The sequence below is a fragment of the Melanotaenia boesemani genome, unplaced genomic scaffold (assembly GCF_017639745.1).
Source record: "Melanotaenia boesemani isolate fMelBoe1 unplaced genomic scaffold, fMelBoe1.pri S9Exx1, whole genome shotgun sequence".
NCBI lineage: Eukaryota > Metazoa > Chordata > Actinopteri > Atheriniformes > Melanotaeniidae > Melanotaenia > Melanotaenia boesemani.
In genome coordinates this window covers 76,934-100,000 of record NW_024580591.1, presented here as the reverse complement: position 1 = coordinate 100,000, position 23,067 = coordinate 76,934, and the positions used below count along the sequence as shown (strand labels likewise).

The 23,067-nt window shown below is 42.4% G+C and overlaps 1 protein-coding gene across 1 annotated transcript; it reads right to left on the bottom strand.

The window, feature by feature from the left end:
• Positions 1-10,201: 10,201 nt before the first annotated feature.
• On the bottom strand, positions 10,202-21,310 carry LOC121636115. Its single transcript, XM_041979420.1, is given in 14 exon segments — positions 10,202-12,444; positions 12,447-18,303; positions 18,734-18,787; positions 18,927-18,983; positions 19,078-19,116; positions 19,244-19,363; positions 19,473-19,505; positions 19,614-19,760; positions 19,896-19,961; positions 20,135-20,202; positions 20,355-20,678; positions 20,790-20,832; positions 20,920-21,023; positions 21,128-21,310. Coding segments are annotated over 14 exon segments (8,517 nt in total). The 5' UTR covers positions 21,234-21,310; the 3' UTR covers positions 10,202-10,945.
• Between the last annotated feature and the right edge of the window lie 1,757 nt (positions 21,311-23,067).

Sequence of the window (23,067 nt, the reverse complement as noted above, 5' to 3'; positions counted from 1 at the left end):
CCATAGAAATAGATGGGATCTCCACCAAACTTCACAGTATTCATACGTGTGACACCCCAAGTACAGCAAAGAAGTCAATCAAACACCTGTTACCATGGCAACGGGTCGCCCGCCATCTTGGATTTCACTGCCATTTGAACGAACTAGTCTGAGGGGAATGGTCCAACCGACTCCAAACTCGGTGGGGACCTTCCTGACAAGTTGGGGACCAAACGCTCCTCAAATCTTTCTAATAGCAGAAAGCGTGTTACCGTGGCAACCGATGGAAAAAGACCTCGCCATTAAACACGGTTTGCTCATATCTCCACAGAAATAGATGGGATCTGCAACAAAGTTGACAGTATTCATACGTGTCACACCCCAAGTCCAGCAAAGAAGTCAATCAAACACCTGTTGCCATGGCAACGGGTCGCCCGCCATCTTGGATTTCACTCACATTTTCACAAACTAGTCTGAGGGGATTCGTGCGACTGACTCCAAACTTGGTGGGAAGCTTCCTGACAAGTTGGGGACCAAACGCTCCTCAAATCTTTCTAATAGGAAAAAGCGTGTAACCGTGGCAACCGACAGAAAAAGCCTTCTCGCCATGAAACGCGTTTTGCTTATATCTCCATAGGAATACAGAGGAACTGCACCAAACTTGACAGGATTCATACAGGTTGGGTCCTTAACGCATTGCAGCACCTGTTGTCATGGCAACATCGGGTGGCGGGGTCCAGGCAGCTCGGACCCGATGGATGCCGCTTGCGGCTTTAATTAGGGTCCGAGCCATACAAAGTATGGCAAGGCCCTATTGTGGTTGAAATGTTTATTGTTCTTCTCCTTCTAAGAACTTTGAGCCCAAATATGACCCCCTAAACACCCATGAAAAGTTGTGAAACTTGGCACACCCGTCAAGCCTGGCGAAAATTTCGATATTCTAAGGTCCGCATACACATCAATGCAAAATTGGCTCAACAGCGCCCCCTAGGAAAAAAAAATACCCCTAAATGAATGGGGACCCCAACGTCTACTTCAACGTAGGAACACGAAACTCGGCACACACGTGTAACACCCCGAGTCGACTAAAAAACTCAATCAAACACCTGTTGTCATGGCAACGGGGCGCCCGCCATCTTGGTGTGTGCGGCCATTTTTTCGCCCTTTTTTGCACTTTACACACATCGTATTTGAACGAACTAGTCTGAGGGGATTCGTGCGATTAACTCCAAACTTGGTGGGAAGCTTCCTGACAAGTTGGGGACCAAACGCTCCTCAAATCTCTCTAATAGCAGAAAGCGTGTTACCGTGGCAACCGACCGAAAAACGCCTTCTCGCCATGAAACACGGTTTGCTCATATTTCCACAGAAATACATGGGATCTCCACCAAACTTGACAGTATTCATACGTGTCACACCCCAAGTCCAGCAAAGAAGTCAATCGAACACCTGTTGCCATGGCAACGGGGTGGCCGCCATCTTCGATTTCATTGCCATTTGAACGAACTAGTCTGAGGGGATTCGTGCGACCGACTCCAAACTTGGTGGGGACCTTCCTGACAAGTTGGGGACCAAACGCTCCTCAAATCTTTCTAATAGGAAAAAGCCTGTAACCGTGGCAACCGACGGAATAGCCTTCTCGCCATGAAACACGGTTTGCTCATATCTCCATAGCAATACGTGCGATCTGCACCAAAGTTCACAGTATTCATACCTGTCACACCCCAAGTCCAGCAAAGAAGTCAATCGAACACCTGTTGCCATGGCAACGGGGTGGCCGCCATCTTGGATTTCATTGCCATTTGTACGAACTAGTCTGAGGGGATTTGTGCGACTGACTCCAAACTTGGTGGGAAGCTTCCTGACAAGTTGGGGACCAAACGCTCCTCAAATCTTTCTAATAGGAAAAACCGTGTTACCGTGGCAACTGATAGAAAACCCCTTCTCGCCATGAAACACGGTTGCTCATATCTCCACAGGAATACATTGGAACTGCACCAAACTTGACTGGATTCATACTTGTTGGGTCCCTAACGCATTACATCACCTGTTGTCATGGCAACATAGCATGTAAGCTAGCACATTAGCATGCTAGCAAATAATGCTAACCAGGTATTTCAACATTTCACATTCTCAGCTGGGTCTTTTACCATGTTACCTACCATGTTAACCGGCTACCTACCATGCTAGGAACAGCTGTATGACTCGGGTGGCGGGGTCCAGGCCGCTCGGACCCGATGGATGCCGCTTGCGGCTTTAATTAGGGTCCGAGCCATACAAAGTATGGCGGGGCCCTATTGTTTCTGCTATGTTTATTATTCTCGTTCTCCTAAGCGCTTTGACCCCAAATTTGACCCCCTAAACACCCATGAAAAGTTGTGAAACTTGGCACAGACGTCACGTCCGGCGTAACTCGGATATTATAAGGTCCGCATACACTTCAATGCAAAATTGGCTCAACAGCGCCACCTACAGTCACCAAAAATCACCACATGAATGGGGCCCCGGAAGTCTACTTCAACGTAGGAAGACAAAACTCGGCACACACGTGCACCACCCCGAGTTGACCAAAAAACTCAAAGTAACACCTGTCGCCATGGCAACAGGGCGCCCGCCATCTTGGCGTGTTCGGCCATTTTTTTTGCCATTTTTTGCACTTTACACACATCGTATTTGAACGAACTAGTCTGAGGGGATTCGTGCGATGGACTCCAAACTTGGTGGGAAGCTTCCTGACAAGTTGGGGACCAAAAATTGTTCAAATCTTTCTAATAGCAGGAAACGTGTTACCGTGGCAACCGACGGAAAACAGCCTTCTCGCCATGAAACACGGTTTGCTCATATCTCCATAGAAATAGATGGGAACTGCACCAAACTTGACAGGATTCATATGTGTGACACCCCAAGTCCAGCAAAGAAGTCAATAGAACACCTGTTGCCATGGCAACGGGGTGCCCGCCATCTTGGATTTAACTGCCATTTTAACGAACTAGTCTGAGGGGATTCGTGCGACTGACTTCAAACTTGGTGGGAAGCTTCCTGACAAGTTGGGGACCAAACGCTCCTCAAATCTTTCTAATAGGAAAAAGCGTGTAACCGTGGCAACCGACGGAAAAATGCCCTCGCCATGAAACACGGTTTGCTTATATCTCCATAGGAATACGTGGGATCTGCACCAAACTTGACAGGATTCATACTTGTGACACCCCAACTCCGGCATTGATGTCAATAGAACACCTGTTGCCATGGCAACGCACTGCCCGCCATCTTGGATTTCCCTCCCATTTGAACCAACTAGTGTGAGGGGATTCGTGCGACTGAGTCCAAACTTGGTGGGAACCTTCCTGACAAGTTGGGGACCAAACGCTCCTCAAATCTTTCTAATAGGAAAAAGCGTGTAACCGTGGCAACTGACGAAAAATGCCCTCGCCATGAAACACGGTTTGCTTATATCTCCATAGGAATACGTGGGATCTGCACCAAACTTGCCAGGATTCATACTTCTGACAACCCAAGTCCAGCATTGATGTCAATCGAACACCTGTTGCCATAGCAACAGGGTGCCCGCCATCTTGGATTTCACTGCCATTTGAACAAACTAGTCTGAGGGGATTCGTGCGACTGACTCCAAACTTGGTGTGAAGCTTCCTGGCAAGTTGGGGACCAAACGCTCCTCAAATCTTTCTAATACAAAAAAACATTACAGCACCTGTTGTCATGGCGACATCGGGTGGCGGGGTCCAGGCAGCTCGGACCCGATGGATGCCGCTTGCGGCTTTAATTAGGGTCCGAGCCATACAAAGTATGGCAAGGCCCTATTGTTTCTGCTATGTTTATTATTATTCTCCTTCTCCTCCTCCTCCTAAGCATTTCGACGCCAAATTTGACCCCCTAAACACCCATGAAAAGTTGTGAAACTTGGCACACACGTCAAGCCCGGCGAAAATCGGATATTCTAAGGTCCGCATACTATTCAGTGCAAAATTGGCTCAACAGCGCCACCTACAGTCACCAAAAATCACCACATGAATGGGGAACAGGAAGTCTACTTCAACGTAGGAAGACGAAACTCGGCACACACGTGTACCACCCCGTGTTGACCAAAAAACTCAATGTAACACATGTTGCCATGGCAACGGGGTGCCCGCCATCTTGGCGTGTGCGGCCATTTTTTTGCCATTTTTTCCACTTTACACACATCGTATTTGAACGAACTAGTCTGAGGGGATTCGTGCGATTGACTCCAAACTTGATGGGAAGCTTCCTGACAAGTTGGGGACCAAACGCTCCTCAAATCTTTCTAATAGCAGAAAGCGTGTTACCGTGGCAACCGACGGAAAAACGCCTTCTCGCCATGAAACACGGTTTGCTCATATCTCCATAGAAATACGTGGGATCTGCACCAAACTTCATAGGATTCATACTTGTGACACCCCAAGTCCAGCAAAGAACTCAATAGAACACCTGTTGCCATGGCAACGGGGTGCCCGCCATCTTGGATTTCACTGCCATTTTAACGAACTAGTCTGAAGGGATTCGTGCGACTGACTTCAAACTTGGTGGGAAGCTTCCTGACAAGTTGGGGACCAAACGCTCCTCAAATCTTTCTAATAGGAAAAAGCGTGTAACCGTGGCAACCGACGGAAAAATGCCCTCGCCATGAAACACGGTTTGCTTATATGTCCATAGGAATACGTGGGATCTGCACCAAACTTGACAGGATTCATACTTGTGACACCCCAAGTCCAGCATTGATGTCAATAGAACACCTGTTGCCATGGCAACGGACTGCCCGCCATCTTGGATTTCACTGCCATTTTAACGAACTACTCTAAGGGGATTCGGACGACTGACTCCAAACTTGGTGGGAAGCTTCCTGACAAGTTGGGGACCAAACGCTCCTCAAATCTTTCTAATAGCAGAAAGCGTGTTACCGTGGCAACCGACGGAAAAACGCCTTCTCGCCATGAAACACGGTTTGCTCATATCTCCATAGAAATACGTGGGATCTGCACCAAACTTGATAGGATTCATACTTGTGACACCCCAAGTCCAGCAAAGAAGTCAATAGAACACCTGTTGCCATGGCAACGGGGTGCCCGCCATCTTGGATTTCACTGCCATTTTAACGAAGTAGTCTGAAGGGATTCGTGCGACTGACTTCAAACTTGGTGGGAAGCTTCCTGACAAGTTGGGGACCAAACGCTCCTCAAATCTTTCTAATAGGAAAAAGCGTGTAACCGTGGCAACCGACGGAAAAATGCCCTCGCCATGAAACACGGTTTGCTTATATGTCCATAGGAATACGTGGGATCTGCACCAAACTTGACAGGATTCATACTTGTGACACCCCAAGTCCAGCATTGATGTCAATAGAACACCTGTTGCCATGGCAACGGATTGCCCGCCATCTTGGATTTCACTGCCATTTTAACGAACTACTCTAAGGGGATTCGTACGACTGACTCCAAACTTGGTGGGAAGCTTCCTGACAAGTTGGAGACCAAACGCTCCTCAAATCTTTCTAATAGGAGAAAGCGTGTTACCGTGGCAACCGACAGAAAACGCCTTCTCGCCATGAAACACGGTTTGCTTATATCTCCACAGGAATGAATGGGAACTGCACCAAACTTGACAGTATTCACACACGTTGGGTCCTTAACGCGTTACACCACCTGTTGTCATGGTGACATCGGGTGGCGGGGTCCAGGCAGCTCGGACCCGATGGATGCCGCTTGCGGCTTTAATTAGGGTCCGAGCCATACAAAGTATGGCAAGGCCCTATTGTTTCTGCTATGTTTATTAGGGTCCGAGCCATACGAAGTATGGCAAGGCCCTATTGTTCCTGAAATGTTTATTTTTCTCGTTCTAAGCACATCGACGCCAAATTTCACCCCCTAAACGCCCATGAAAAGTTGTGAAACTTGGCACACACGTCAAGCCCGGCGAAAATTTCGATATTCTAAGGTCCGCATACACTTCAATTAGAAAGTGGCTCAACAGCGCCACCTAGACACCCCAAAAATACCCCAATCAATGGGGTCCAAAAAGTCTACTTCGACGTAGGAAGACAAAACTCGGCACACACGTGTAACACCCCGAGTCAAGCAAAAAAGTCAATCTAACACCTGTTGCCATGACAACGGGGTGCCCGCCATCTTGGCGTGTGCGGCCATTTTTTCCCCATTTTTTGCACTTTACACACATCGTATTTGAACGAACTAGTCTGAGGGGATTCGTGCGACTGACTCCAAACTTGGTGGGAAGCTTCCTGACAAGTTGGGGACCAAACGCTCCTCAAATCTTTCTAATAGCAGGAAACGTGTTACCGTGGCAACCGACGGAAAAACGCCTTCTCGCCATGAAACACGGTTTGCTCATATCTCCATAGAAATACGTGGGATCCGCACCAAACTTGACAGTATTCATACTTGTGACAACCCAAGTCCAGCATTGATGTCAATACAACACCTGTTGCCATGGCAACGCACTGCCCGCCATCTTGGATTTCATTGCCATTTTAACGAACTAGCCTGAGGGGATTTGTGCGACTGACTCCAAACTTGGTGGGAAGCTTCCTGACAAGTTGGGGACCAAACGCTCCTCAAATCTTTCTAATAGGTAAAAGCGTGTTACCGTGGCAACCCACGGAAAAAGCCTTCTCGCCATGAAACACGGTTTGCTCAAATCTCCATAGAAATACGTGGGATCTGCACCAAACTTCACAGGATTCATACGTGTTACACCCCAAGTCCAGCAAAGAAGTCAATTGAACACCTGTTGCTATGGCAACGGAGTGGCCGCCATCTTGGATTTCACTGCCAGTTGAATGAACTAGTCTGAGGGGATTCGTGCGATTGACTCCAAACTTGGTGGGAAGCTTCCTTACAAGTTGGGGATCAAACGCTCCTCAAATCTTTCTAATAGGAAGAAGCGTGTAACCGTGGCAACCGACGGAAGAATGCCCTCGCCATGAAACACGGTTTGCTTATATCTCCATAGAAATATGTGGGATCTGCACCAAACTTGACAGGATTCATACTTGTGACACCCCAAGTCCAGCATTGATGTCAATAGAACACCTGTTGCCATGGCAACGGACTGCCCGCCATCTTGGATTTCACTGTCATTTGAACGAACTAGTCTGAGTGGATTCGTGCGACTGACTCCAAACTTGGTGGGAACCTTCCTGACAAGTTGGGGACCAAATGCTCCTCAAACCTTTCTAATAGGAGAAAGCGTGTAACCGTGGCAACCGACGCAAAAAGCCTTCTCGCCATGAAACACGGTTTGCTCATATCTCCACAGGAATAAATGGGAACTGCACCAAACTTGGCAGGATTCATACACCTTGGGTCCTGAACGCGTTACACCACCTGTTGTCATGGCGACATCGGGTGGCGGGACCAGGCCGCTCGGACCCGATGGATGCCGCTTGCGGCTTTAATTAGGGTCCGAGCCATACAAAGTATGGCAAGGCCCTATTGTTTCTGCTATGTTTATTATTATTCTCCTTCTCCTCCTAAGCATTTCGACGCCAAATTTGACCCCCTAAACACCCATGAAAAGTTGTGAAACTTGGCACACACGTCAAGCCCGGCGAAAATCGGATATTCTAAGGTCCGCATACTATTCAGTGCAAAATTGGCTCAACAGCGCCACCTACAGTCACCAAAAATCACCACATGAATGGGGAACAGGAAGTCTACTTCAACGTAGGAAGACGAAACTCGGCACACACGTGTACCACCCCGTGTTGACCAAAAAACTCAATGTAACACATGTTGCCATGGCAACGGGGTGCCCGCCATCTTGGCGTGTGCGGCCATTTTTTGGCCATTTTTTCCACTTTACACACATCGTATTTGAACGAACTAGTCTGAGGGGATTCGTGCGATTGACTCCAAACTTGATGGGAAGCTTCCTGACAAGTTGGGGACCAAACGCTCCTCAAATCTTTCTAATAGCAGAAAGCATGTTACCGTGGCAACAGACGGAAAAACGCCTTCTCGCCATGAAACACGGTTTGCTTATATCTCCATAGAAATAGATGGGATCTCCACCAAACTTCACAGTATTCATACGTGTGACACCCCAAGTACAGCAAAGAAGTCAATCAAACACCTGTTACCATGGCAACGGGTCGCCCGCCATCTTGGATTTCACTGCCATTTGAACGAACTAGTCTGAGGGGAATGGTCCAACCGACTCCAAACTCGGTGGGGACCTTCCTGACAAGTTGGGGACCAAACGCTCCTCAAATCTTTCTAATAGCAGAAAGCGTGTTACCGTGGCAACCGATGGAAAAAGACCTCGCCATTAAACACGGTTTGCTCATATCTCCACAGAAATAGATGGGATCTGCAACAAAGTTGACAGTATTCATACGTGTCACACCCCAAGTCCAGCAAAGAAGTCAATCAAACACCTGTTGCCATGGCAACGGGTCGCCCGCCATCTTGGATTTCACTCACATTTTCACAAACTAGTCTGAGGGGATTCGTGCGACTGACTCCAAACTTGGTGGGAAGCTTCCTGACAAGTTGGGGACCAAACGCTCCTCTAATCTTTCTAATAGGAAAAAGCGTGTAACCGTGGCAACCGACAGAAAAAGCCTTCTCGCCATGAAACGCGTTTTGCTTATATCTCCATAGGAATACAGAGGAACTGCACCAAACTTGACAGTATTCATACGTGTAACACCCCAAGTCCAGCAAAGAAGTCCATCAAACACCTGTTGCCATGGCAACGGGGTGCCCACCATCTTGGATTTCACTGCCATTTGAACGAACTAGTCTGAGGGGATTTGTGCCACTGACTCCAAACTTGGTGGGAAGCTTCCTGACAAGTTGGGGACCAAACACTCCTCAAATCTTTCTAATAGCAGAAAGCCTGTAACCGTGGCAACCCACGGAAAATGACCTTCTCACCATGAAACACGGTTTGCTCACATCTCCATAGAAATACATGGGATCTGCACCAAAATTCACAGTATTCATACGTGTGACACCCCAAGTGCAGCAAAGAAGTCAATCAAACACCTGTTGCCATGGGAACGGGGTGCCCGCCATCTTGGATTTCACTGCCATCTTTTGTACTTTATACACATCGTATTTGAACGAACTAGTCTGAGGGGATTCGTGCAATTGACTCCAAACTTGGTGGGAAGCTTCCTGACAAGTTGGGGACCAAATGCTATTCAAATCTATAGGATTATAGGAGAAAGCCTGTAACCGTGGCAACCACTTTAAAAAGCCTTCTCACCATGAAACATGGTTTGCTCATATCTCCATAGGAATACATGGGAACTGTGCCAAAGTTGACAGGATTCATACTTGTTGGGTCCTTAATGCATTAGAAGAGCTGTTGCAATGGCAACCTAGCATGTCAGCTAGCATATTAGCATGCTAGCAACTAGATACATCAAAATTTCCCTTTCTCAGCTAACCCTTTACCTTTACTAACAAGTTAACATGCTAGCAACAAAAGCTAACTGGGTATATAAAAATATGTTTCAGCTAGCCAGTCTACCATCAGGCCTAGCATGTTAGCTAGCTTGCTAGCATATTAGCATGCTAGCAACAAATGCTAAGTAGGTATATCAAAATTTCTCTCTCTGCTAGCCATTTCACTAAATCGCCTAGCATGTTAGGTAGCATGCTAGCATATTAGCAGAAAAATAGTACATTCTTAGCTAGCCATTTTACCATTTTACATAGCATGTTAGCACACTATCTAGGCTGCTAGCAATACGTGCTACGTAGGCACTATTGCATGCCAGATAGATGAAGGTATTTTAGCATATCACACAAACACCCCATAAAACATGCTGTATAGATTCAAAGTCATTTATTCATATTGCAACAAATTAGAACACAAGTTTGTAAAACACTGTTTCCATCTGGTTGAACAACTTGCTGCCAACTGCGACATCAGTCTCCTAAGGAAATGACAAAAAGGTATCAGTGTGCATATGTGTATATACATACATGCACACGCACACAATCACATTCCACAATGTATTCTTCTGAACATCAATTCTCTTTTAAATCTAGTAAAACATCATTAAAACAGGTTTGGAACATTATAACACAAGCAATACTATTGCTGCAGGCTGGTCAATGCCTAACAGATACACAGCTACTATGCCCCTTTAATAACAGTAAACACACACTGCCACTATTGAATAATAATTTATGAAGCCTCAGGTTACAGCTTTTTCCATGCTCTTCTTAGGCTCAATCACAATCAGCACTTTGGTCCAACAGAGCTCAGCTTAACTGTTCATCATTGGCTTCTGTCAAGTGAAAAAAACTGCTAAAATCTAAAAACTGCAAAATAAATAGAACAGACCCACACTATAATACATATAAACCAGCCAGATAGAAACAAAAAACCTGAGATTAATTTTTTTAAATAACAAAGACTTTCTGAAGAGTGAAAGAGTGTGTGTGAATAAACTAACTGTGTGTAGGATAGTGAGTAGTTACATTTACTTATACGTACCTTAGCCGGCGTCACTTCATTATCCCTGTAATTAACTTTAAACACAGCAGTTACATACAACTAAAATTATATCATTAAATAAAACCCACACAACAAGAGGCACAATCCTAAAACAACATATAACTAATTATCCACACTGAGGGCATGAGCTACAAAACCTGTATTACCTACTTTGCCATTTGGTCACTAGATTTAACAACTTTTCTGGCCTCTTTAACTATTTCTTCTTAATACAACAACCAACAACAAATCTACTCACTATTCCGACATTTTCAGTACATTCTCTGGACAGGAAGCACACGTTGTAGAGGTGTAAAGGATATCAACAGGGGACAAAATTTACTGACTACATACTAATTATTCAAAACAGGGAACTCAGATGAAGAACAGCACATTTAATACATTTTGATTAAATTTATTTAAAAAAATGTAAAATTAAGTTTTAAGCATTTGGGCTGTCTTACTTAAAAGAACATATAATGCCCTCATGATCACTAAAATATGTAGGCACCACTAGCGCTTCTACTCTATAATTACTATTTTTGACGTAAACATGATCAATTAAGGTGCCTTTCTCTGTAGTGGCTGTCGACACATGTTGCTCATATCCTCTGTCTGTCATTTTCTGACAAATTGTTGAGGACTTCAAAATGTCCTCATTGAAATCACCCAAAACAACAATGGTTCCACTTTGTGACTCTAACACATTTAACAATTCCTCAAAATGCCTGAAAAAGAGAGACACAGGATAGGATGGTGGCCTGTAAATGGCTGCTATTAAAATGTTGTATGTGACACATTTTACAGCTAAACACTCAATGTTTAAACCTGCAACTGTGACACTTTCAAATTCTGCATTACTGTCACAGTACATGCCAACGCCACCATGTTGTTGGCCTTTAAGGGAAATTAACACTGGATTATCGCTATGATAGGCTAAACTACGTGGGGCATTACTAAACCTATAACCAGTGATTTCTACAGAATCTAAGCTAACATCAGCAGGTATCCATGTCTCTGTCACAGCAATACAGTTAGGCTGCAAATGCTGTGCACAGTGGGCCAAATCTGAGACATGGCGATTTAAACTTTGAACATTCATTAGAAATACTCTAAAACCCTCTTTTACTACTGTGTGGCTTTCAGTTATAAATGGTGGCATATTAGCAATCGCCTGTTCAATGTTGGCATTACAATAAACAGCCTTCTCTTTAAAGTCCTGAATAATTAAACCAGACAGGCTTCTAACTCTACTTAATGCCACATATGCCTGTCCTGGTGCAAAGACCTTAGCTAAAGAGACAACAGCACTATCTACTGTAAGGCCCTGTACTTTGTGTACAGTACAGGCCCAAGCTAACTTTAAAGGAAACTGTCGTCTCATGCCTTTTTTATTGGCTCTCTCTTCCTGAGGTTCAATTGGTACTGAACCCTTTAACTCTGCTGATGGATAAATGGTTTGTTTCCTCGTCTTTATGCCTACCTTATCATCATCAAATTTTACATATACTTTGAGAGGAAACGTATTTTTTTCAGGCTCTTCTATGTATATCACTGTGCCACATACACCATTTACTAAACCGTCATTTACATCGATGTTTTGAGACAACATCACTCGAGCATTTTTACCCAATAACAGCTCTCTTTGTAAAGCTGTTTTCTTGGCCCTAATATGATGATCTGGCTTTAACTCTAATTTACCAGTTTTTTTATTATAACCAAAGTCCTGTGCAGTTATAACTATGTGGTCAGGACATGTGCTCATTAACTGTTCCTCATTATATTCATCAACCTGGGAATTTGTAGCAAAGATGTGTAAGGCTGTGCTCTCTTCACCTGTTTCACACTGTTTTAAGACGTTTATATCGTCAGCTAACATTGGCGTACCTTTTCTATGCGTTCGCATTCTATTTAATATTCGCGCAAACTCTTCATCTTTTTGCCTAACGATTGTTTTAACTCAACAAGCTCAAATAAACTAGACCACAAGTTCATTTGTACGTCTTGTACATACAACGCTTTCCCCTTTACTGGGGGCAACTGATAAAAATCTCCGACCGCGATTATGCTAACATTACCGAAAGGGTTATAGTCACCAGTTTGTTTGATTTGTCTTAACCTGCCATGGACATAAGCCAATAGATTATGATTGACCATGGAGATTTCATCAATTATGACTATCTGCAAATCACTATATTTAACACGCAAAGAATTGAGCTTTTCCTCACTCAGAGGTGTGTAAGGTAGGCTCACGTCTTTGCCAATGCCAAATGTACTGTGGATAGTCGCTGCCTTTAAATTATAAGCAGCTATTCCGGTCGGAGCCGTTAATAAAACACAAATGTTATCTGGATTCTGACAACTTGGTGACAATAACCTTGTGGCCTCGTATTGAATCGCTTTAACTAGGTAGCTCTTTCCAACTCCAGCTCCTCCAGATATAAACACATGGAGGGGTTCTGGGTTTCTACCATTGACTTTATCCAAACACCAGTTACGGATCTTATAGAAGACTGACAGCTGCTTCTCATTTAGAGATCTAATTAATTCTAAGCCCTCACGCCTACTAATTACATTATTATTCTTTTCTAATTGACACACCTGATCATTCCTAACAGCCAAATCTGGAATGTTGTCTACGGGTTGCCGACCTATTTCTTCTGCATCTTCCGCAGGTGTCTGTTCTTTTTCTCTAATTTCTTCTTGACACTCTAAACGCTCTAATTCTTTTTCGGGGCACAGATTTCCCCAGGCAACTTCAGGGCCACCCTCATTTTCAAGTTTCTTTTGCAACTCTTCTAATTCTTCTGAATCTTCTACCTCAAATTTGTTCCTATTCGTATCGACGACAGATTTAACCGTGTGTTCTGATCCATCACTAAAGATCACGGAACCATTTTCATAAAATTGTTCAAATGTTTCGCAATCAGCAGCTTTTAAGTCATCTTCTACGCGGTATGGCAAAAACAACTGTAACTGGCTTTTAAAATATAATTCGGGGTTTTTTGTTTTTGAAAAGCGCGCATAACGAACTACAGCGGGTTTTGTTCGTGTTCTTTTAAGAATTAATCCTAATCCCCTTTGCAATTGAATCGCATTCTTTGATTTTTCATTTCGGTTTAAAAGACGATATTCTGACACAAACGTTGCTATGCACATGTCATTAAAAGTGCTATTATTAGGCCTACTTCTATAACGGTCTACTATACTAACCATCCACACATCATCTCCTGTTAGCCCACATTCTTGGATAACACTAATTGGTTTACTCATTTTAACTATTTTGTCCCCTGTTGGTATAAACTCTACTTTACGCGAATTCTCCTTCAAATGCATTCCCGTTAATCTATAAACTGCTTCTTGAGCAGACACGTCGCGACTGTTTAGATAAACGCTGCCAATTTGTTTCAGTGCCTCTTTTGCACTGACGTTGTCATCTTTTGTTGCTTCTTTATGAGCTTTACTAAGCAACAATCCTACCTCTTTTTCTGATTTGCTAATGTATGAAATAATATAAACTATAACGGCGTACGCGTCTGTCACAAATTGAATATCTAAATTTGCATTCCAGCATTTCAATAGAGACTTGTTATATGGATTAATCCATGCTTCGTTAATGTCTCTTTTATATACAATTTGGGTTTTATTCATATTTAGACGTTTGTAACATATTTCAAATATTTGCTGATTGATATTTAAACTATGAAACAACTCATCTAAACTATTAAACGTCTTGTTCTCATCTTTTAACGCCTTTTTCACTGACTCCAGAGTGCGTACTGCCAAATCCTTATCAACCTTTAGCAGATTGTAGTAGTACTGATTTCCACATGTGCACTGTTTTCCTTCGTATTTTTCATCGAACCTATTCTTACATTTATCACAATCTGGTTTCAAATGAACATTAACAAGAAATGTCCTAGCTGACACTGGTCTGGGAAAATTAAAGCGACACTCAGTGCCACCTTTCTTACAACTTTTTGAATGCCTCTTTGAATGTTGCTGCACAGATGTGACCATCTCCAATAAGGTCTCATCCTGTGCTGGTAGCTCACATGTTACATACTTATCAATAAAAGCTACCACTTCTTCGTCTTTGTTAGTATTAATTTTAGGCGCATTTTCAATCCAGAAAAGACAGTGCACATGAGGACTCCCGCGACACTGAAACTCCACCCGATAAAAGTAATCAATAATTTTTCCTATGGGATTTGAAGAAGACATAAGGACCTCCTTCAGAAAACAGTGCCAGCGGAAATCAAACATTCTGGCGGCAGTGACAGGATTACGACGCAACAGATCGCATCTATCAGTCCACTCTAACTCTTCGAATGTCTGTGTTCGACCTTCCTGTTTTAAAATTGTTTTAAGAAGGTTTTGCCATCTCAGATCCGCGGAAGAGAATGAACAAAACCATGTGGGAATCCCAAGTTGCCGAACACAAGCCATCAGGTCTTTCTGTACTCCCTGCCAAAATGCTGGAGTCCCTCTAATCGGCTTAAGAAATCTGAAACCGTCATCTACATCCAACAACTGCTTCAAGGACTCCTCCTTTTCTACGCTCACCTCACCTCCTTTACCTTTTCTTAATGCTATACTTACTTTGGAAACAACCTGCTCTACCTCAGACATGTACTGAGCAAAGAAAATATACTCTACATTCTGAGCAAACCTTCTATCCGCATGTAAAATTCGGTTATTAAAATAACGGCACAACGACAAATTATAGACACGGCTTTCATGGTACATATTACGACCTCGAGGAAACAACACTGGGAAACACCTTGCTTCATTTTCTCGATCTGTCAACAACTTAACTGGATTATTACCCTCAGCTGGTGCAACATTAACTATACTATCAAAATACTGATCTAGAACTTCCTGACCAATATCTACAGGCATTAGACACGTATCTGAAAACATGCAATGTTGCTGTCGATCATGCAGCAACTCATCATCCTCAACATCATCCCCAGTACTCTCAACTACTTCTGCATTGTCCTTCTCTTCATCCTCAGGTTGCTCTAAGACACACAACTCATTAACCCATTCCTCATTAAAATCTATGTCTTTATAAAACTTATTTGATTGCTTTAAAAACCGTAAAGCTTGCCTAATATGCATTGTATCCACAAACTCATACTGATAATGGCCTTTATAAGTTAACTTACGTTTTAATTTTACTGCCAATAAAGACCCCTCCATATTTGATCGGGGCAACATTTTAGATGTTTGAACTACATTCGATGGAACGCAGGTTACTGGTCCATGAACTCCATTTTGGCCACCTTTAGGTAATGCAAGCATTTTCATAAACGGAATATTTAAAGCAATCAAATGTTGTTCTAACCTATTCAAACAAGCCAATTCTGGGGGAACTGGATCTACTACCAAATGATTTGTTACACTTTCAGCAGGCATTTGCTCATGTGAAATTTTATGATGACAAGTGTAACAAATCCAAAGATGCCCTCTACTTGAAGCCATAATCTGACACGGCTGAACACAATCCTCCCTACATTTATGTAAATACTCAGTTCTAATACACCTATCTGCCAAAGAAGCTATGGCCGCAGTCTTGTTATAAGCATCCTTTCTACAGCTCAACACCTGATGTGGAAACAACAGCCTGAAACACACACAACAGATATACTCAGGACCATGTTCAACTTTGTTTAAAAACCTCTCAGTGAAAAACTCAATATTCTGTGTTTTGTCTTTATCTTTAATTTCTTGCCTCTTTGATTTTACAACTCTTTTAACTATTTCTCTGTGACGCGAATCTTTTGCATATCTTATTTTGCTTCGGTCTTTCTGATTTTCACGGTGACGCGCATCTTTTGCATATCTTATTTTGCTTCGGTCTTTCTGATTTTCACGGTGACGCGCATCTTTTGCATATCTTATTTTGCTTCGGCCTTTCTGATTTTCACGATGACGCGCATCTTTTGCATATCTTATTTTTTTTCGGTCTTTCACATTTTCACAGTGACGCGCATCTAGTACATATCTTACTTTTCTTCGGTCTTTCATATTTTCACGGTGACGCGCATCTAGGGCATATCTTATTTTTTTTCGGTCTTTCACATTTTCACGGTGACGCGCATCTAGGGCATATCTTATTTTTTTTCGGTCTTTCACATTTTCACGGTGACGCGCATCTAGTGCATACTTTATTTTATTCATATTCCTAATTTGGGTTCTTCTCATTACTTTATTATATTTAGAAATATATACACCGCGCTCTATGTCCTTTTTGCAAACTGACGTGTCACTTTCAGATGAAGCATCTCTAATTAAATCTTTGCCTGACAATCTAGTACGACACGCTTCTGAAAGATTTACTTTACAGTATCCATAACAAGTTTCTAGTTTGGGTTCTTTAACGCAAACTACAGTTTCATAATGATTACCAAGGCAGTTTTCTAAATAAATTGATTTTTCTGACACACAACTGCTGCTGCATCCATACTTTAGCCAACGACCACCAATAAATGTAAAGACATTAATACCCAACAAATCTGCTGTGGCTTGTATTTCTAATTCTGTCGCCCAGCTGCTAACATAACGCATTTTTGATTTGTCTACGTAATCTGCCACAGAGGAATAACCTTCTCTCAAACTACTTTTATATTTCAAATCATTTTTCATTAAATATTTAACAACCGCTCTCCTAATTTTAATGTGATGCTTTTGTGTGCCACTCACTGCCTGAGAAACGGCCCTAAAATAGCAGCTACCATCAGCAACTATGTCTCTATTTTGGCACGGAACGCCTAATTCGCCGACACGACTAGACGCAGCGCTATTTACACTTTCACACTCTATATTTAATTTGGTACACAATCTTTGACAAGTATTTTCACAGAGAGGGTTAAACATAAGCTTTTCATGTCCTTCACTGACCACTTCCACATCTGAACTAACCTGCCGACTTACCAAAACCTGTTCCTCAACAGCAAACTCTTCATCTGAAACAACCATCGAAACATTAATACGGCCTTTCTTTGGCGTATGTTTAGATGGGCTGGAAAGGCCAACTTCATCACAATCTGCTGACAGCTGACGTTTTACACGTTGCTTATTGCCATCATCAGATTCACACTCCCTACTCACATCAACACCATTTATTTCAAAAGGCTTGCTTTCACCACCAAACATCGCTGCCAAACAACTAAAGTGATCAAACACTTCCCTAATGGAACCAAAGTACAACACTACACTGGTACCATTAACATCCACCATGCCAGTAGCACTGCGTGAATGAGAATCAACAACAGCAAACCTACCACTAGCAGAAATTACAGCACATGTATTTGAACACAAGGTCAAAAGACATGTCTGGTACTGAGATAACATCCTTTCCAGCCCATGTTCTAGAGTCACAAATGCTCCACACTCAATGAACTCTCCTTCAGTCACAGTGACATCACCACTAACAGTCTCAGGGAACGAAAACTTAAAGTTCTGCCAGTATAAAACGTGCTCTTTCGGCAACTCTGGGATCATCAAAAAGTCTTCTCCTGGAGGAATTAGACCATGGTCCTTCAGATGCGTATAGAGCTGATCTCCTAACCACAGAGCTAAATCTAAATCTTCTGTCTTCCAATTGAACACACTAGACACCATATGTCTGGCCAAACTAACCAACCCTATCGCCATACACTGAACTCCCGGATTCCTAAACCGACTGTGCCCCTGGTGAACTGAACCCCTAACAACATCAACATTACCCATACTCACCTCACTTACCTTCGCAGTAGTTGCCTCATCTTCATCAGTAGAAGACAACACACCCGGGCTCTGTGTTGTCTCAACCTAACCATAAAGGATATCAACATGCAATGGGCTCTAATCACTGTCATGTGTAATAAACTGCTGTCTGTGCACTGACATTTGTTTTCTGTCATGCTGAGTATGTGCAAAATTGATACTTTAAAACAATTTAGCAAAACCCCTAAATCAGGGGTGGCCAACGTCGGTCCTCCAGACCGGTTTTACATGCATCCCTGCACCAACACACCTGACTTAAACTAATGAGTCATTGTGCAGATCCTTATAGGCTGTAGGATTCATTTAATTTGAGTCAGGTGTGTTGGTGCAGGGATGTATGTAAAACCTGCAGGATTGTGGCTCTTGAGGACCGACTTTGGCCACCCCTGCCCTAAATACATCAAAAATGTGTTTTTTTCCTTAATTTACAAATAATATATACTTTACAGATATTGTTAATGTAAACGGTACTCACCGTCGTCTCGTCAGTGCGGCCAGAAGGGACCGGATGCCTGGACGTTGCCCCGACCTCAAGACAGAAATTGCAAAGACACATCTTCAGAGATGATACATACATATATATATGATACATGTATACATATATATACACATATACACACACACGCACATAAAAATACACAAATCTTAAGCACAATTACATTTCTTACCTTCTTCGACTCCAGAGCGGCCTTGGAGTCAGAAGAAATCCCTCGGCTGGATGCGGCCTCAAATAGAAAAGAAACAAAAACAAAGTTTATTTCACTTCACAAACACAGGAAAAATAATAAATACAAACATTTATTTCCAAAATCTACTTACCCTTCGAGTCCTCTTGGAGTGGTGTTTCACACGCAGCGTCTGTCCAAAATGATATGGACACAGAACACATTTAGCGTTATAGAAGTCTATCGTTAATCATTTAGACTTTCAGAATAAAACATTTTATGATAACCTCTAAACACATGTTTGTCTGGATGCAATTTACCTTTGGCGGTGAAACACCAGCGAAGTCAGCAGGAGATGTCAGATTTGATGGAGAAACCTTCTCCATCTCCTCCAACATCTCACTGCTGAACAGCACAGGATTCAGGGGGATGCCAGCCGGCTAGAAATACAGAAACAGATATACACAAACGTTGACTTTTCCTGCTTTAACCATTTAACTTCCAGCAAATATTACACTTCATGTTTTTCTATACAAATATCATACGAACCTCCCGCTGAACTGCACTGCATCCTCCAGAGGACTGAAAGAGAAAGAATATATAGACAAAATAAACAAAGGGGATTTTGGTCTGTGAAAAATCAATCAAATGTGAGTCTGACAGCTGTGACATTTCATGCCATATTATTACCTTGCCGCTCGGACCAACGACAGTCCACTCCTCGGGCCCAGGGCTGCGACGCACCCTCACCTCTCCCTTCACAACCACACGGGGAGTGAAGCGAGAAGGTGGGGATGGACGAGACACCGGCGGGGCTGGCGGCACGGTCTCCAGTTGCTTCAATCAAAAAATAAAGACATAATCATTAACAATATGCCTTTTCCACACTTGGTCAGCAGCCAAAATTACATCAAGTGAACACTTGCATATATTTCATAAGACGATTTAACTGTTTAAAATTAAAAGGACAACCGTGTAAGCAACCGTCCACAGCAGCTGGGCGAAGATCTCCATGCCGACGTCATCACTCAGGTGGACCTACAAGGACGACATTCATGAAATGTATCTTTTTCCACAAAATCTCTCACTAGATACACACAGCTCTATTCAGATAGTCTATCATCTCAAGATCAGAAGGTCCTGGATTCCACCTCAGCCTCTGACATGAACACGAAGGCATCAAACCATGACAAGACAAATGATCTACTTACACCATCGCGACTCCACAGGTTGAGACACTGCCGGGGGAAGTGGTCCGCGATGTGGAAGTACTTCACAGCTTAAACAAAAACACATAGCAGAGCTCTTTATGCTTGTAAAACAACAGAATTTATACATCTATATACCACTACACTGAAGATAAACTACAGCCATATTTCTGATGTAATCTGTGATAAACATGCAACAGCGCAGGCACATATTTTCACGTACCCATGCGGGCTGCCACACGGTGGAACTCCTGGCGGTAGAGCTCTTGCAGGGAGTCCTCAACGGTCAACCTCGGAGGAAAGTCCAGCACACACACCTTCGGCCAGCGACTGCAGACGGTGGCTAGGTACCGCTCGAAGTCTGCAGCCGCACGACCGATGGTGTGCTTGGCGGTCAAGTCATTGCTCGGAGCCAAGACGCACACCAAGTCGGGATCCTGAGGCACCTCAGCATGAAGCACCTCAGTTCTCAACTCGGTGGCGCTTGCCCCCGGCGTTGACATGAACCCCCACGCCAGACGACCCTCAGGCAACCGCACGATGCCATCTAAAAGACAAAGAAAGTTTCTACTGTATTTGTTTGTCTGTGTAACATTTTATAAAATACATTAATACAGTACATTAATACTTTATTGAACATAAAAATATAAGTACATACCTGCAAGGCTTCGAAGATGGGAGTCACCAATAGCAAAAACCACCTGAATGAAAACATGTTGGTATTTTTAGCACCGTGTATTGTTCACTTGGGTTTTCATTACGTTAGTATATTTCAAACACAGCATTACCTTTTTGCCGTGGGACTCCGGCGGAAGAACCAACTTGTGCTGCCGCCCGGTGAGCACCGACACCTCCCACCTCCTCACCTTGTGCCGGTGCCCAGTGCCATGCGCTACAGACATACAGAAAAAAACAGATCAGTACAATCACAGAATATGTGCACACTTGATTGTCAATCACTGAATCACAACCAATTAAAAATGCTTGGATACATACGTGCACAGCGGTCCATGGGAACCTGAGGAGAAACGTCAAGGGTCCGTCTGTCCGCAGCACTCCTCCTCGCTGCCTGCGAAATCCTGAAGTTCTTCTTCCTCGGCATCTCTAGAAAAAAAAACAACCCACACACACACGCACCCTGGCGCGCACACACAAACACACACCCAGCAGAGAGCAACACACCCACTCACACAAACAATCTTACACAAGTACTGGAAAACAGAGACAAAATAAGTTAGACTATATATATATATATATATATATATATATATGTATATATATAAATGATAGATATTGATAATTATCAAAACATTTAAAAACATATTTTAAGGATTGGTCTGGCCATTTTATGCTATTGCGCAATAGGGTTGTGCATCTTCACAGTCCATCATGTAGCTTAAAACTACAGTTATTACTTCCTGCTAACCAATCACAAACGGAGACCCAGGCATGTTCTATCATCAAGCCATACCCCTCTCAAAACACAACAGACATGTGAATTGCAAAAGATGTCAAAACAAGAACAGTAGGAGTGTTGAACCTATTGTTTCTACGATACATGGAGATGCAAGAATGGATGAAACTGCATTGATGTAGAAACAAAGCATAATAGATTATATTAATGTTATTTATTTCGTTGCTGCTTGCGTTTGTGTGTAACCCAGGTTGCTGCCACAGCTCGCCAGATTGATAAGTGTCCCAAGAATGATTCAAGGCTGAATCCTATGGAAGACCAGTAGGGTGATGCAATATATGCATTTTCATAAGAAGTGATAAATTGTTTAAAAAAAAAGAGAGAATAGATTAATTCATATAATTTTAAATTTAAAAAGTTAATTTATACAATAAAAAGATCAATTTGAAAAACATTTATAATTATTTCATAAATAATTATATGTTTTTACATATATTCATTTGTATTTTAATTAATTAAAGATACATTTAATAACACATTTATGTGTTTAATAATCATTTTCATTATTTAATAACACATTTATGTATGTCATTATCATTTTAATTATATAATGACACATTTAAGTAATTATTGAATGATATATTTAATTAATTCAATTGTGTCACTTTACGTCCTCCATAAATCAGAAGTGGCAAATTCATAATTAAATTATATTGCCACTAAGTAATGCTTGTAACACAGAATGATCGAACCACGAACTTGTATGTCACACCTCACTAATCTAAGTGTAATAACTTTCATGATAAAGACTTTTAGCAGAGGGAATCACCCCATTATCACAGTAAAAACGTGATAAATGTTCAATGTTTAGCAAATAAGGAGCTTAAATGAGAAACACACCGCAATAAACAAAGCAAGCAGAAACATGATCCTAAAAAAAAAAAAAAAAAAAAAAAAAAAAAAAAAAAACACCAGCTAACCTAGCTTGCTTCTCCTAAATATATATCCTGGGGATTTATTTTACTAAATATTCGATTGCTTTGGACAGTAGTGTTAAGACATTATTATTTTAGTTCACTTTAAATAATAATAATAGTGATAAACTATCATTTTAATGCAGAGTATTTAACAGGTTACACGTCACATTAATCCACTTCGACCTGCTGTAAGCTAACACGGTGTAGAAAAAAGTTTCTTTTCCATTAATAAAAATCTTAAACTTACCAAGCAAAGCCACAAACACGTCCGAGAAGCTGAAGAAGGTGTCCTGGATCGAAAAGTTCGAAGTTTGCTGGATAAATCCACAAGAGTGCAAAAGTTTTTCAGTCTGCTGTGAACTAGACGTATTGTCTGATCAGAAGCTGAGCTGAAAAGACCGAGGCTCGTTCACAGACACACAAAATGTCCGACGAAAAGTGCATCTTTCAAAAATCCGAACGTCATCCAATCAGAGTTATGATCCTTGTCAACACAAGACCGGGAAGAATTATACCACAATGCATTGCGGTGTGAAGGTCTTAAC